General features: G+C 39.7%; 1 protein-coding gene across 2 annotated transcripts in view; it reads left to right on the top strand.

The window, feature by feature from the left end:
* The window catches only part of snx5 (sorting nexin 5), a 54871-nt gene extending 42656 nt beyond the window's left edge, over positions 1-12215 (top strand). The window contains exons 11-14 of one of the 2 annotated variants that reach the window (XM_020517725.2): positions 2178-2264; positions 6643-6802; positions 6886-6971; positions 10644-12215. In XM_020517725.2, the coding sequence (XP_020373314.1) occupies positions 2178-2264; positions 6643-6802; positions 6886-6971; positions 10644-10694 (384 nt within the window). In that variant the 3' untranslated portion in view covers positions 10695-12215. The remainder of the gene's footprint in view (positions 1-2177; positions 2265-6642; positions 6803-6885; positions 6972-10643) is intronic. The other variant, XM_048600813.1, reaches the window with a different exon arrangement.
* Positions 12216-15971: the final 3756 nt, after the last annotated feature.

Here is a 15971-nt window from a genome sequence, read left to right as displayed (position 1 = left end):
AAATTTTCTGAAGGAGGGTCTAGGCCCGAAACGTCAGCCTTCCTGCTCCTCTGATGCTGCTTGGCCTGCTGTGTTCATCTAGCTCTACACCTTGTTATCTCGATACTCGCATGTGTTTTGATCATAATGCTGTATAAACCTGATTGCACAGGAACTTAGGAAGGGAAGAAGAATCAGAATTTATTTTTTAAGAACAGTAAAGGACCTACTTCAGTAAATGACTTTGTTAAATGCAGGATTCCAGCACATTGGCACAATATACATGTTAGAAATAGGCTAGTGAGGAGTGAGACTGGGAAATGCAATGGAAAAAGGATAAATGTCTAGTTTTTCACTGTCCAAAGGCTGTGAAATGTTCTAATTTAAATTGTCTTGACTGAGGGTTTTTTGGTTGCTTGCTAAGTATTTTAAGGGATATGGAGCAAAAGTGTATTAATGAAGTAGTGAAACTGAAATGCCATGATCTAAATGAATGCTGGAACAGGCGTGATGGGATGAGTAGCCACTTTTTCCCCACCTTGTGTTTCTACACAGTGAGGTGTTCATGTATGTTTAAAAATTATCAAACAACAAATTTCTTCTTGGTGCAACCTCCATTTCTTTTTAATTTGCTACTGCCCACAATCTGATTCTTAACTTGAGCAAGAGACAAAATCATAATTTCAATAAGGCACACCCTACTCCCTTGCTATCTAGTGTATGCCATTGTGGTGTTTCTCCTTACCACATGCATTGTAATTAAAAGTCCCAATTTAAATGCTCTCCATGTGAAAACCCATTTCTTTCTAGTAGCAACAGTTTTTTTTTGGAATTTAGCTACTGAAGAATGGTGTACTGAGCAAAGTTGGGTAGTAGAGGTAAAGTTAACCCTTGTACCAGGGGTGTGAGGAAGTTCATTCATGATTCTTCTGTTTCTGTTCCAGATGTTGCAATAGACCGATTGCAACACCATTTAGGTGCTAAACTGCCTATTTGGGTCAGGATTTGTACCCAGAATACCAAATTAGTTGCCAGTTTTAGCTAGTTGGTGAATTTTTAACAGTTTTAACGCCTGGAAGACTGAGTGCAAATGGCTGACCACGTAGAACAGAAGAAAGGACTTTCAGGAAAGTTTACTCCCTGGGTGTGTTGACCTGGATCAGTTTCATGAGCAACTGATGCAGTTGTATTGTATTGGTCTGCAGAGGCCTGCCCCTCAAGAAATAGTATCTCCTGAAAAAGCTGTGCAACACCAACTAAGATCCACCAGTGGAGAAACTAGAGGTTGTCGATGAAGTCTCACCTTCAGGATTTGCTTATCCTTCCAGAGATGATGGCAGCATGGTGGGTGTGTACAATGGTAAAACCTTCAACCAGTTTGAAATCAAGACTGAAACAATTGGATGTTATCTCGGTGTTCTCCATCACTTACAAGCCCGTCAAGCTCACCAGATCTGGTATTGGTGCCATTCAGTCCTCTAGTTCAACCCTCTGAAATCAACTATTTGCAATGGAAACTGCAATTAAAACTATTCGTGTGTGCGTCACTGACAAAGCCAGCATGTATTACCCAAATCTAGTTGCCCAAGAAAAGATGATGGATGACTTAAGTGCTGCTGTCTGTGGCTCTCACAAGCTTAGGGAGAAATCTTGGAACTTTGTACTTGCCACTCTTGCTTTTATTGATATGTTCTATTCAGATTGTGTATGAATTGGAGATGGTACCATGCACCTTTTGTTCTAGATGTAGTACGTGCTTTTGAGGGATCAGTAAATACCTTGGTGAATTGCTGCAGTGTGTCCATTAGTACGCAATGCAGTCACTCGTCCTTCGAAGGTTTACAGCCACCTAAGGCAACAAATAGACTACTCACAACAAAAAAGAGAAACGCTAATTTCATCCACGCTATACTAATGATACATGGGGTGATTTTTAGACCACTGTCTGAAGAGCTGATTAATTACATGTTATTTGTTTCCCCTCCTGCACCTGCTAAATAACTCTTAACCATAGCAATAACTTAGTACTGAACATTTATTACCACTTCTTCTTTTGATGGGCAATGAAGCTTGAACTTTACATTGGATGTTTAAATTTCTGGTTTGAATTGGCCTAATGCTTAAACTGGCTTATTAACAAATCAGTTCCTGTTTTACTGATTTTGTTTGTCGGTTTCCACCATATCCACCACTGACAGAAAGTAGAAGGAAGAGTGTCAAGTGATGAAGACTTGAAGATGACAGAACTGTTAAAATATTATATGAGAGACATACAGGCAGCAAAGGTAATATAACTAAGGCATATTACTTTTCAATATTGTCTCTAGATTTGTAATCCTGGAAGCTATGCTAGACTTCAGGATTTTTTACTGATATTATATTATTCTGGCACTTAAATAATGGTGCTGTGATTTTGCTTTCTGTTACAATAAGTGTGAATTAGGAATGCTGTTTATCTTCCCATATACATTTCCCTGTAGTTGTGTTTTTTGAGTTTTTGGCTAAGATCATCCTGTTGCAATCTTCAAATTACATCACTTGATCTTGATTGGAATGAATAAGAATAAATTCAACAACTCATCCAGGTGCTTTGACCAAAGAGTGCGGAGCAGAGGTAGTCTTTGATCTAACTATGCTGAAACTCCACTTTCCTGCCTTTCTCCCCAAAACCCCTGGTACCCTTACTGATTTTTAAAATCAGTAAAACTCTGCCTTGAATATACTTAATAACCCTGATTTGTCTGCCTTCTGTGGCAAAGGACTTTACAGATTAACTACCCTCAGAAGAATTTCTTCTTCATCTGACTTAAATGGACAATTCCTTACACAGATTAGCACCCCTTCCCCGCCAACCAAACAAATGACCTAACCCACTCAACCTGTCCTCAAAAGACTCTCCATCCCCAGGATCAGCCTAGTGAACCATCCTTGGAGTGCCACTGATGCCATTATGTCATTCCTTAGATGATGAGACTAAAATTGTTCACAGTATTCCAGCTGTAGTCTGAGTTACTGCCTTGTATAGTTCTAGTAAAACCTCTCAATTTTTATACTGGCGTAGAAACATTTGGTTATCTGTTCCTAACGTTTCAACTTTGCTCTATTTATGCAATAAGAAACTATTTTCATTCAATTCTGCAACACAAAATTTGGTTTTCAGTGGTTTAGTCCTCAAGATGTTGATATGTAGATTGCTCCAAGATTTTTCTCTCCTTGCTGGATCAAAGGTGTCTTTGTAGGCCCTGACACTTGTGGATTACTGTGTGCAATAAAATCTGTTCAGCTTGTTTCATTTAAATACTACTATAACATCTTTGGGCTCCAAATCTAAGATATTAATTAGTAGATTCTCCAATAACACCTATTTTTAGATCCATGTGATTTTTCTTTTCAACAAACCAACTTTCAAATGAATTTGATCAGAACAGACACTACCTGTGTTATTTAGACACAGATTCACTGTTTCATATGTGGTGATTTTGTATCTTTTGTAGCAGGGAAGTATTGTTTTGACAATATAATAATGGCCACCTACTAGGAATAATAGCCCAGAGTGGGCATGCCTTAGATGCTGACTGCCAGACGAAGATCCATTTGTATTTAGTATGTAAATTGTGCATTGTAATATAACCTGCAGTGCGTTGATGTCTTCTTCCTGTTAAACACGTATTAACCCAATTCTGAAGAACTCAGCTTCAGGTAATCTTTTAGCAGCAAATTGGTTCTTTCTTGTTCTGGTGCTACATGAATGTAGTCACAAAACAGTCATTTCTTGCTTATTGAAGCATCCTCATAGAGGGTAATGTATTAGTGTGAATAGAGGATTGGTTAGCTAACAGACGCAAACAATAGGCATCAATGAGCCATTTTCAGTTTGGTAAGATATGATAAGGGAGTGCTGTAAGGATCACTGCTGGGAACTTAGCTATTTAAAGTCTATATCCTTTACTTGGATAAAGGGATTGATTGCGTGTTTGCTAAATTTCTTTGTGATACAAAGATGGGTAGGAAGTTAAGTTGTGAAGTGTACAAAAGGAATCCACAATGAGATATAGCCTGAGAGTGGGCAAAAACCTAGTAGGTGGAGTAAAATCTGAACTTGTTGATTTTTGGTAAAATGAATTAAAAAGCAGCAATTGAGGAACAGGGAGATCTGTGTGGCTTGCCCCAGAATCACAAAAATTTATATGCAGGTACAACAATGAATCAGAAGGCAAAAGGGACATTTGTTTTTCTGTATAATGGAATATAAAAGTAGGAATGTTTTGCTACAGTTCAGGTGGGCATTGGTGAGACTATATCTGGAGTACTGTTCAGTTTTGGTCTCTGTCTTTACGAAAGTACATAAATGTGTTAAAATCAGTTCAGCAAAGCATCACTGAACTTATTCCTGGGATGACAAAGTTGTCTTATTAGGACAAGTTGCAGAGTTTGGGTCTGTATCCATTTAGACGTTAGAAAATGAGAGGTGACTTTATTGAAACTTAAAATGGTCTTGAGTGGACTTGGCAGGGTGACGGCTGAAATGATGTTTCTTGAGGGAGAGACCTAGAACTAGTGGATATAGTTTTAAAAATAAGGGTTCTTCCATTTAAGTCAGATGAGAAATTTTTTGAGGGTTGCGAGTCTTTGGAACACACTCTTCATTAGAGTGGTGTAAGCAGGGTCATTGAATATTTTTAGCACTGAGGTAAATTGACTTCCTTACTAGTCATGACTAAGAGTAGGCCAAGCAGCATCATAGGAGCAGAGAGGCTAGCCTCCCTGCTCCTATGATGCTGCTTGGCCTGCTGTGTTCATCCTGCCCTGCACCTTGTTGTCTCGGGTTCTCCAGCATCTGCAGTTCCTACTATCCATGACTGAGTATTAGGGTGTAGGTAGGAAAGTAGAGTTGAGGTCACAAACAGATTGTCACGATCATCTTGAATGGTGGAGTAAGCTCTGAGCCATTTGTCCCCATTCCTTCTCCTAATTCCCATGTTCATCTGAATCTTGCAGCATTAGAATGGGAGATCATCTTCAATATTGTGTCTAAGTTTTTTTTTGAAAGAGCTATCCAATGAGTCCCAATCCTCTAGTCTTTGCCTGTCACCCTCTTAAAATTTTCACTTTCAAGTTTTAATCCATTTCCCTTTAGAGTTCAATCTGCTTCCACTACATTTTCCAATAGTGTATTTCAATCACAGCTTGCTGTATTTGGAAAGATATCAAGTTGTTAAAAAATCTTAATTTCTCTTCTTTTCTAAATTCAGATTCTTGGACAAAGTCCTTTTTTTCTTGTTTTGGATTCTCTTTTCTTGAGCTGGTTTGCTCTGCCAAAATTCCTAATAATTTTAACACTGCAGTATTGCCCTCATGTCTAGTTTGGGAGAATTGCATCATATTTAGGAGCAGTAGAAGGTGCCTTTTCAAGTTTTAGTCACATTCATAGTTGCACAGTATTTCTTCAACACATTCTGTTAACCATTTCCAGCCAGTGGATAGTCCTCGGGTTTGGTTTTGGCGCAGCTTAAGAGGACTGAATGTTCTCAGAGTTGCCATGTGTTCCAAGATTAAGTACTGGAAAGTGCTCTCCAAAAATAGGCTGCTTTTTCAACTATAGCTTAGCCACTTGCACTCGATCCTATTAAAGATTAGAATTAGAATTCATGGATTCAAAACCCCTTTAGAAATTTAAATACACAATCTAGACTTGTACTTTAATGTTCCATTGACAAGAGATGCTGTCTTTTGGCTGAGATGACTTCACAAGTGGACGTAAAAGTCCCATTTTATAGATAAAGTTAATTTTTCCCCTGTGTTCCAGTCAATATTTATCCTTAACGGAAATCACTATAGCAAATTATCTGCCCATTATCCCACTTCTGTTTATTGGAGCTTGCCATATACAATTTGGCAGCTTTAAAATTATAATTTTAATTAAAATTTATAACATCCCTGTTAAAGCTTTGAAGTCAGACCAATCCCTATCTGTGAAATTCAAACTATCAAATCCAGCAGTTTATGAAGTATAAAGTTTAGTTTTCAGGTTAGTAAATCTAGGATTTCTGCAGTAACATGAAGTGATCAGACATCCTGACCTTAGTGCAAAGATTTAGATTCTGTGGTGTATCACACTTAATTGTGGAGTCAACAGTGGTACTAGTAGTTCCACATAACATAGTTATTGTGTAATGAAACAGAAGTTAAGCAAAAGGTTTTCCTATTGTAATCCCCTTCCTAGTGTTTGAAGGAACTAGTGTAATTTACATAAACCCAGATTTCAACAAAACAGAATATATCTCACATTTGACTTCTAATTCCTCCTTGGAAGGAATCCAGAGCAAAGGGACACAAATTAAAGTTTAGAGCTAGGCTATGAGGGATTTTTTCCGAGTGGTTAGTGGAAATTTAGAATTCTATCTTGCAATAAACATGCCCAGTGAAGGTAAGAAGAATAACAAGCAAATAAAGGTAAATAGAGTTAACAGATCAACCTTGATCTGATTAAATGGCAGAATAGTGCAAGGCCCTGAATTGCTGCCCTTCTGTTTAAACAACATTGTAAAATTGAGGATTACAAAGTTTAATTTTACCTGTATTTGGACTGTTAAATTGGCATTGGGTTAGAATAGATGCATTTTATTTAAAGGTATATTAATGTTGAACTTTTCTGTTAATCAGGATCTTCTATACAGGAGAGCAAGGGCTCTTGTTGATTATGAAAATGCCAACAAAACCTTGGATAAGGCTCGAATGAAGGGTAAAGATGTGAAACAGGCAGAGCTCCAGCACCAACTGTGCGGTCAGAAATTTGAAAAGCTTTCAGAGTCTGCAAAGCAAGGTACAAGATCCTAAATGTCTTAGGAAGCCCTTCACCACCACAGTGTAAGTATGGAAATTAAACTTCTTGTTCTCTGTTTTCAGAACTAACTGCATTCAGAGCCAGGCGAGTGGGAGCATTTCGAAAAAACTTGATTGAAATGACTGAGCTGGAGCTGAAACATGCCAGAGTGAGTAATCCACAACAGGCCCGACTTTGTTTATGGTTTAACCAGCATGTACCAGTACTCGGCTGTTAACCACAGCCTGTTGTTAATATTTACATCTAAGATTTACCCTCTCATCCAAACAAAGTGCTTGCAAGTTTATTCATAGCATGTTAAGGGCAACGTCCCTAAGTCTAACCAAGGAGTGTTAAGGACAAATTACTTTTTGTGCAGCAAGTTTGAAACCAATATTGTCATGATATCACCACAGGTGGCAATATTGTCATAAGTGAAACGACACCTTTTGCTCCTTCACTCCCAAATAAATGGTGGAATTTTTTTTTGTTATCTCCGCAGCACGGTTTTGGGTTCTGCACCCATATCCTCTTTGCATTGAGGATTGTCCTCTGATTTCTGCTATTTGACACGTTAAATTCATACCAGCTTTCTGTGAGAGCAGTCCAGCTAGACTGTCTCCCTCAACCTTTCCCATGGACCTGCAAATTCTTTCCTTCCAATTCTTATTTAATTGAGTCACCTCCACCGCCCTTTCAGATAGTGCATTCCAAATCATCATCATTTTTTTAAACAAAAAATGTCATCCATTTGATTATTTTGTACATCACCTTAGTTCAGAGTCTTCTAGTTCTCAAGAATTCCATCAATGGGAACTATTTTTCTGTAGCTACTCTGTTCAGAATCTTCGTGATTTTGAATGCCTGTAATCAAAACTTCTCTCAACTTTCTCTAACAAAAATTGCCCTAGATTCTACAATCTAGCCAAATAACTAAAGCCTATCATCCCTGGATTCATTCTCTTAAATCTTTTCTGTACCCTTGCCAAGAGCTTTGTGAGCAGAATTGGGCACAATACTTGCGTTTTTTTTTCAATACCACCTTCAATCATTTACAAACATGTATTCATAGGTCATTCCCTTCCCACACCTATTTTAGAATTTTACCTTTTGTGTAGTATTATACAGACTTTCGAAGGGGAGATGGTTCAGTTACAGCGAAGGTATATTCCCTCAAATGGGAAAGGTAGAAAAGCCAAATCCAGAGCTCCCCAGTTGACAAAAGAGCTAGATTTTAAAATAAAAGAGATAAATGTGCTAATGACAAGTTTCAGGTAGGAAATAAAATTGAGAACCAAGAGAAATATCAAAGGTTCAGAGGAGGGATGAAAAAGCAAATAGGAGCAGCAGTGAGGAATTGAGAAAAAACTAGCAGTCAAATATAGAGGTGTCCCAAAGTTGTCTTTGGCCATTATAAATAGTAAAAGGGTAGTAAAAGGAGAACTGGGATGATTAGGGACCTGCAATAGGATTAAAGCTGGAGGCAGAGACCATAGCTAAGGTGTTAAATGAACACTTTGCACCTGCCTTCACCAAAGTGAGAGATGGTGACAGGAGGAAAATCTATTACTAGAAGGATTCAAAGTTGATAGGGCAGAAGTGTTGGATAGACTGCTGAAGATAAGGCACTGGGACTGGATGAAATGCATCCAAGGATTCTGGAGGAAGAGACTGGAAATTTCAGGGCAGTAGCCACAATTTTTGTCTTGCCACCTCTGGAGCTTAGGGATCAGAAGACTGGAAAATTGCAAACATTATGGATTTGTTCAAGAAAGGTTGTAAGGATAAGCCCAGCAATTGCAGACTAGTTAGTTTATCTGCAGTGGTAGGGAACCTTCTAGAGACAATATTCTTTATAGAATTGCGAATTATTGGAAAAAAAAAATGGGTTGATTAGAAAATCAGCATGGATTGCTAAAGGGGAAGTCATGTTTAACCAGCTTGCTGGAGTTTTTGAAGTAGTAACAGGCTCATTGAGGGAATGCTGTTAATGTAGTGTACGTGGACTTTCAAAAGGCATTTTAAACAACGCCACACAACAGACTTGAGGAAAGTTATAGGTCGTGGAATAAAGGATCAGTACAAAATTGGTTGAGTGACAGGAAATAATAATTGTCAATGGACTTTTTTTGGGTTAATGAAGGCTTGTAGTGAAGTACTGTGGGCAAATTAAGACTCTTGTTTTTCCTGGTGTATATTAATGGTCTACATTTGCAAACTTTGAAATAGTGTCGGCACGCAGGGGACTAGACTTCGGAGAATTGGAAACTGAGGAGGATCATGTAGAGCTCAAGAAGGACGTAGACAAATTGGATAGGTGGCAGATGAGTTTCCATGCAGAGAAGTGTGAGGTGATGCATTTTGACAGAAGCATTGAATTACAATAGAATTGTATTTGGGGTAAGGAGCAGCAGAGGGACCTGGGTGTATGTGTGCACAAATCGTTGAAAGTGGCATAACAGATGGACAAGCAGTAAGTATAGAATATAGTATCCTCTGCTTTATTAATAAAATTCCCTCATGGAAGCAGTCTGCACTGAACTTCTGAAGAGCATCCCGCCCAGACTCTCTTCCCCCGCCCCTTCCCTATCCCTGTAACCCTACAACAGTGAGGGAGCGGCGATCCATTTCCAAGCCAATATTATGAGCAACTTGGAGGAAGACTTCAGGGTAGTAACGTTCCCATGTATCTGCTGTTATTGTCCTAGATGGAAGTGGTGATATGTTTGGAAGGTGATGTCTAAGGATCTTTGAATTTCTCCAGTGCAAATTTTAGTAAACACTGCTGCTACTGAGCGTCAGTGGTGGAGGGAGTAGATGCGAATTGATGTGATGCGAATTGATGTGATGCCAATCAAGTCCTGAGTAGTGTCAAGCTTCTTGGGTATTGTTGGAGCTGCACTTATCCAGGCAGCTGGGGAGTATTCCTTAAGAAAGGGCCATAGGATACAACAGCAAGGAGGTGATGTTGAACTTGTGTAATGTATTTCTCATTCCTTAGTTGGAGTATTATGTACAATTCTGGGTGACAGGTTAGATGTGAACGTATTGGAGACAGTGCACAAGTGATTTACCAGAATCCTTCCAGGGTAAGGAACTTCAGTTATGAGCATAGTTTGAAGAAGTTGGGACTGCTTGGAGAGAAGAATACTTCGAGGAGATCTGATAAAGGTTTACAAAGTTGTAAATGGGCTGTTTGGGTATAAATGGAGAAACTGTTCCTGCTTATAAAAGGAACAAGAACATCTCAGCATCTCTTTGAAGGTGCAATCCTATTAGTTCCACATCCCTGTTCTTTCTACATAGTCCACCACATTTTTCCTTTCTCAAGTGTTTATCTAATACCTTTTTCAAAAAAAAAAGTTACAATTTGAATTAACTTCCTCTTTTTTTTGTGGTGTACATCTCATGCCATCATACTTTGCTCATAAATTTTCCTGGTCGTGGACTCAATGAATTGTGCCTTATTTTGTACCATAATGATTCTATGACTGTGTTCCCTTTGAAAATATCTTAAATCTCTGTCCTTTGATCACTGACCCTCATGCTGCAGTTCCTCCTATTTACCCAGAGCCCCTCAAATTTGAGCACCACTATTAAGTCTTCTGTGAAGAACAATTCCAGCTTCTCTAGTTTATCAGTATGACCAAAGTTTATCTCAAATATGATAAATATCCTCTGCACTCTATAATGCCTTGACACCCTTCCTTGAAATGTGATGCCAAGAAAGTTTAGCATAACTTTATTTTTTGTGCTCAGTTTCCAAACGAGGAGTAGTTTAAACAGCTTTGATCGACAAATTCTACAATCATCCTAGATTTGTGCATTCTGTTTCTTTTAGACCAATGTACAGATGATACAAAGTTGCCTGGCTGCGTTGATGAGTAATTAGTGCCATTCGACTGGACGAGGCCAGGAATCCTCAACGACCTCATTTGACGCACAAAGAATTTATAATTTGCAGCCTAAAATCATTGCACATTTCTGCTGCAATATCTCTCGTCATGGAATAGGCTGTGCGTGCTCCTATAATCTTTTATGGTTTGTATCTCTGCTGCTGTTTAACTCCTAAAAGCTTGAATAATGTGCAAAGTAATACCTTTTCTTAAAAAAAATCTAAACGTTGTTCCACACAAGTGCCTGCTGATTGTAGAACTTCACAGTGACTTCCAAAACTGAAGCTGGACCAAATTTTGTATGTTCATGTTCTTGTACATTGCTTCAACTTCGTAGAAATAAGGTATAATAGAGATATTTGACAATAATTGTCATTCAACTTGTATTTATACCCAGGTTGTTTAGCCAATGTTTTAAATCATGTTTAGAGTTTTAATAAATTTTCCATTTGTCTGTTCAAGATGACCAAATAGATACTGCTGGTTTCAGCCTAGACCAAAATCTTCCCATTTTAACATTGCATGATTTCAAAGCTCTTTCCTTTAAATTTAACTTTATTTATCCTAATTTTCTCAAGAAAGCTAAGCTTAGAGTTAACATTAGTCATGCTTTTGGTTCCTGCATTCAATTTGTAAAGAAAAATTGATTGAAACTTGAGTTATGCCCATAGAAAGCAAATGATTCATAATGCTTATGGTGTTTCTCTAGGATTGTACTAGTTGTCTGGCACTTGTAGGGTTAATTTTGCCCCATCCCACCCCATCACTTTGTCCTCACTTCAAAAGCAAAGTCTTGAAATTAGTACTTAAATATTTTAGATGAAAGATTCAAACTGCAGAGCACTTGGAATGTTTGCTTCTCTTCTGCCTATGAATTTTTAATTTCTCTCCTCTCACCAATTACAGCAAAGTCAAAACTCCAGTTTGATTTTCTCATTTTAAAGACTGAAAGTTTTAGATTACTTTGAAAGACACTTTGAAGTGCATAGTGGTCCTTTGTTACTCTTTTTTTTCTTTTCTTATCAATTTGGGTTTAAGAGATGAAGTGGAATTAGGACATTCAGTTTTCCTTTCTAACACCAGTCCGGTTTGTTTGAACCATCGGGAGGATACAAGGCTGGGTGCACACTAAGAGGCTGTCAATTATGAACTATGAGCTCTTAAGGAAATTCCACTTGTAAAGCAATAAGATGAGGGCAATAGCTAAGACAATGCGTCTCTTCTGTATTTTATCCTATGATGAAGGGAAGAAGCCAGATGCAGAGGACGTGATATTTGATCATTCCTGAAAGTTATGTTGAAGGGGACAATGGAAGGTTTTTGTTAAAGCTCTTGATTTTGTAGTTTGTTTTGCATTATTCTACATTGATCTGTGTCCTTGTCTGCAATTCTTAATAATTAATGGAAAACAGGAAGTCCAATGTGAAATCTAAAATTGAGACTGTTACATTCAGAGCACTTTGGTTATGTTGTTGATGTCCATGTATGTGCATATATGAATAAATGCTAATAATGCATTAACGTCGTGGTAACTTAAGCCCAAACCAAGTCACAGTGTGGGAGGTACCCAGAGTAAAATTCTGTCCAAATTGATCATTTGTGTCCTGTCACCTGCCTTCCTCCTTAGGTTAGCCTTTGCTTTTCTATTGCACCCACATTCCCACAACCCCGTCTCTTCACCCGCCCACCATCCATCCACCCACCCACCTATCAGCAACCCAACAGTACCCTCAGAGTTGATCTTGTACTTGTTGTCCATTGTCCTCCTTTTGAAACCAACAGCATTTCTGAGAGACACCAAACCTAGTTGTGAGGGTGGAGATTTTATAGGAGGCATGGTTAGCAAGTTTGCAGATGACACCAAAATTAGTGGTATAATGGACAGTGAAGAGGGTTATCTAAGATTACAAGGAAGTCTTGATCAATTGGATCCATGGACTGAAGCGTAGCAGGTGAGTTTAATTTAGATAAATGTGAGGTATTACATTTTGGTGATATGAACAAGGACAGGATTTATACAATTAATGTTGGAGCCCTAGGTAGTGTTGTAGAACAAAGACCTAAGGGTTCAGGTACATGATTCTTTGAAATTTGCATCACACATAAACAGGGTTGTTAAAAGGTGTTTAGCACATACTTGCCTTCATTGCTGAGACTTTTGGGTACAGGAGTTGGGAAGTCATGTTGAGGTTGTACAGGACATTGGTGACTCTTCTGGACGACTGTGTGCAGTTCTGGTCACCCTGTTATATGAAGGATATTATTAAACTGGAGAGGGTTCAGAAAAGATTTACCAGGATGTTGCCGGGCATGGGGAGGTTGAGATGCAAAAATAGTCTGGAAAGTCTGGGACTTATTTCACTGGAGCATAGGAAGTTGAGAGTGACCTTATAGAGATTTATAAAATCATGAGGGGCATAGATAGCACTGACAAAAGTCTTTTCCCTTGGATGGGGGATTTCATAACTAGGGGACATGTTTTTAAGGTGAGAGGAGAGATTTAAATAGGACATGAGGGGCAACCTTTTTACACAGCAGTTTGTGTGGGGAATGAACTGCCAGAGAAAGTGGTGAATGCAGGTACAGTTACAACATCCAAAAGACATTTGGACAGATACATGAAAAAGAAAGGTTTAGATGGATATGGGCCAAATGCAGGCAAATGGAACTAGTTTAGTTTGGGAACATGATCGGCATGGACTCATTGGACCAAAGGGTCTGCTTCCATGTTGTGTGACTTTGACTCTGATTAGCTTGCTAGGTCAAGTTTGCAATGTCAGTTCTGAACTGTGCTCATTATCCTAAAGGAGAAACTGAAACCAGCAAACAAGTAGCAAGTAGGTTGTGATAACAAGGTGTAGAACTGGATGAACACAGCAGGCCAAGCAGCATCAGGGGAGCAGGATAGCTGACGTTTCAGGTCTGGACCCTTCAGAAATGGAGGAGGGGAAGGGGATTCTGAAATAAATAGAGAGAGAGGGGGAGGCACATGGAAGATGGATAAAGGAGCAGATAGGTGGAGAGGAGACGGACAGGTCAAGGAGGCAGGGATGGAGCCGGTAAAGGCGAGTGTAGGAAGGGAGTTAGGATGGGGGTTGGTCTGTCAAGGGAAGACTGACAGGTCAAGGAGTGGGGGATGAGGCTGGTAGGTAAGAGGTGGGGGTGGGTGGGAGAACGGATGGACACGTCAGGGAGGTAGGGACGATCTGGGCTGGTTTTGGGATGTGGTCGGGGGCGGGGAGAGTTTGAAGCTTGTGAAGTCCATATTGATACCATTGAGCTGCAGGGTTCCCAAGCGAAATACGAGGTGCTGTTCCTGCAACCTTTTAGGTGTTATCATTGTGGCACTGGAGGAGGCCCAGGATGGACATGTTGCCCAAGGAGGGAGAGTTGAAGTGGTTCGCGACTGGGACGTGCAGTCATTTGTTGCGAACCGAGCATAGGTGTTCCACAAAGCGGTCTCCAAACCTCCGCTTGGTTTCCCTGATGTAGAGGAGGCCACATCGGGAACAGCGGATACAGTATACCACATTAGCAGATGTGCAGGTGAACATCTGTTTAATGTGGAAGGTTTTCTTGGGGCCCGGGATGGGGATGAGGGGGGAGGTGTAGGGGCAGGTGTAGCACTTCCTGCGGTTGCAGGGAAAAGTGCCACAGGTGGTGGGGCTAGTGGGGAGAGTGGAGCGGACAAGGGAGTCACGGAGAGAGCAGTCCCTTTGGAAGGCAGATAAGGGTGGGGAGGGAAAAATGTCCTTGGTAGTGGGGTCAGATTTTTAATAAGTGGAGATAAGTTCGGTGGGGCAGGAGCAGGCGGAGACGATGGGGGTTGACCAGGGCAGTCGGGTTTGTGGATTTTGGGAAGGAGATAAAAACGGGTGGTGCGGGGTTGGGGAACGATGAGGTTGGAGGCTGTGGGTGTTTTTTAATAAGTGGAGATAATTTCGGTGGGGCAGGAGCAAGTAGGTTGTGATGTTTTGTAGTACAGGTAGAATTTCTCCCTCCCGATGATGCAATTTCTAACAAATCCGTTAACCCATTTTGTTGGTATTGTGCACTGATTCACAGATATATTTTGCTTTATTTAGTGTTTTCTCCCTGAAGACATGTCTGTGCTGTTTTGGAGGGAATTTGACCAGTAAAGATGGTTCAAAACTGCTTTGTGATCGTTTCTACTTATTGATTTCAACTATCTACTTGCCTAGAAGTGTACAGATATCACCCAGAAAGTGAGTGGTCACCCTCTGTGATTTATAGCAGACAAACACATGCAGTGGTTAAAGCAGCAGACTCTGCTCTCCTCATGCCAGTGGAAACCAGAGACTGCGATGTTAACCTAAACCCTTCAGGAATCTGAAGAAATTTGGATGCAGTGTTCATTTCATACTCTACTGCATAAACAGCAATAATCCTTAAAGTAGCTTTCACAATCTCAGGACAGCCTAAAGCAATTTACAGCCAATAAACTACTTTATGGAAATGTGGTCACTGTCATTAAGGAGGAAATATGGCAACAAATTTGCACATACAAGATTCCACATTAGCAATATGATAGTGATTCGATTGGCCCTTGACCAATTTCACGTTTTTGTTTTTTAAGAAAATCTACTTTACTTTGAGCCTTGATCCACCCGAAAAGGCAGAAGGTGCTCCAGTTTCATGACTCCATCAATCGATGGCGCTTCCAAAAGTGCCACATTCCTTACCTTTTGCCTTAGAGTTTCCCACTGGAATTTGAGCTGATAATCCAGTAAAGATGAATTCGCAACCTTCTGAGGTGAAGAGAGAAATCTAGCCACTGGACGCATGGCTGTTGAATCTGACTACCAGTAATATTGGATGAGAGATAAAATTAACATTTTGCTTCATTGCCTGGTTTCCAGTCCAGCAAGTTGCTGGTCACCTATTGGCCTTCAACAGATGTGTTGCACATTTTCAAATAGCTGAACTCTAAGCAGTTTTGACACAGTGCAGGATTTGAGTAATTTACTGACCTGATGTTTATGCTGACACATTCAAGTGAAATTTTGGATTTAAAATAAAGCCAGAGCAGGAGGTGCCCTTATGGTCTCTTGAACTTGCTCTGCCATTCAATATAATCATCACTGAACGCCAGCTCTACTTTCCATTCAATACCCTGTGTCTCTTGATACAAAAAAAATGACTTCACTTGAATAAAACAATGAGCTGAGCATCCACAACTCTGGATAGAATTCCATTGTGAATCAATGCTGAGTGAAGGAATATTTCCATCTCCGTACAAAAAGACCAACCCC

The sequence above is a fragment of the Rhincodon typus genome, chromosome 9, assembly GCF_021869965.1.
Source record: "Rhincodon typus isolate 14 chromosome 9, sRhiTyp1.1, whole genome shotgun sequence".
Classification (NCBI taxonomy): Eukaryota; Metazoa; Chordata; class Chondrichthyes; order Orectolobiformes; family Rhincodontidae; genus Rhincodon; species Rhincodon typus.
This window is presented reverse-complemented; position numbering and strand designations above follow the sequence as displayed.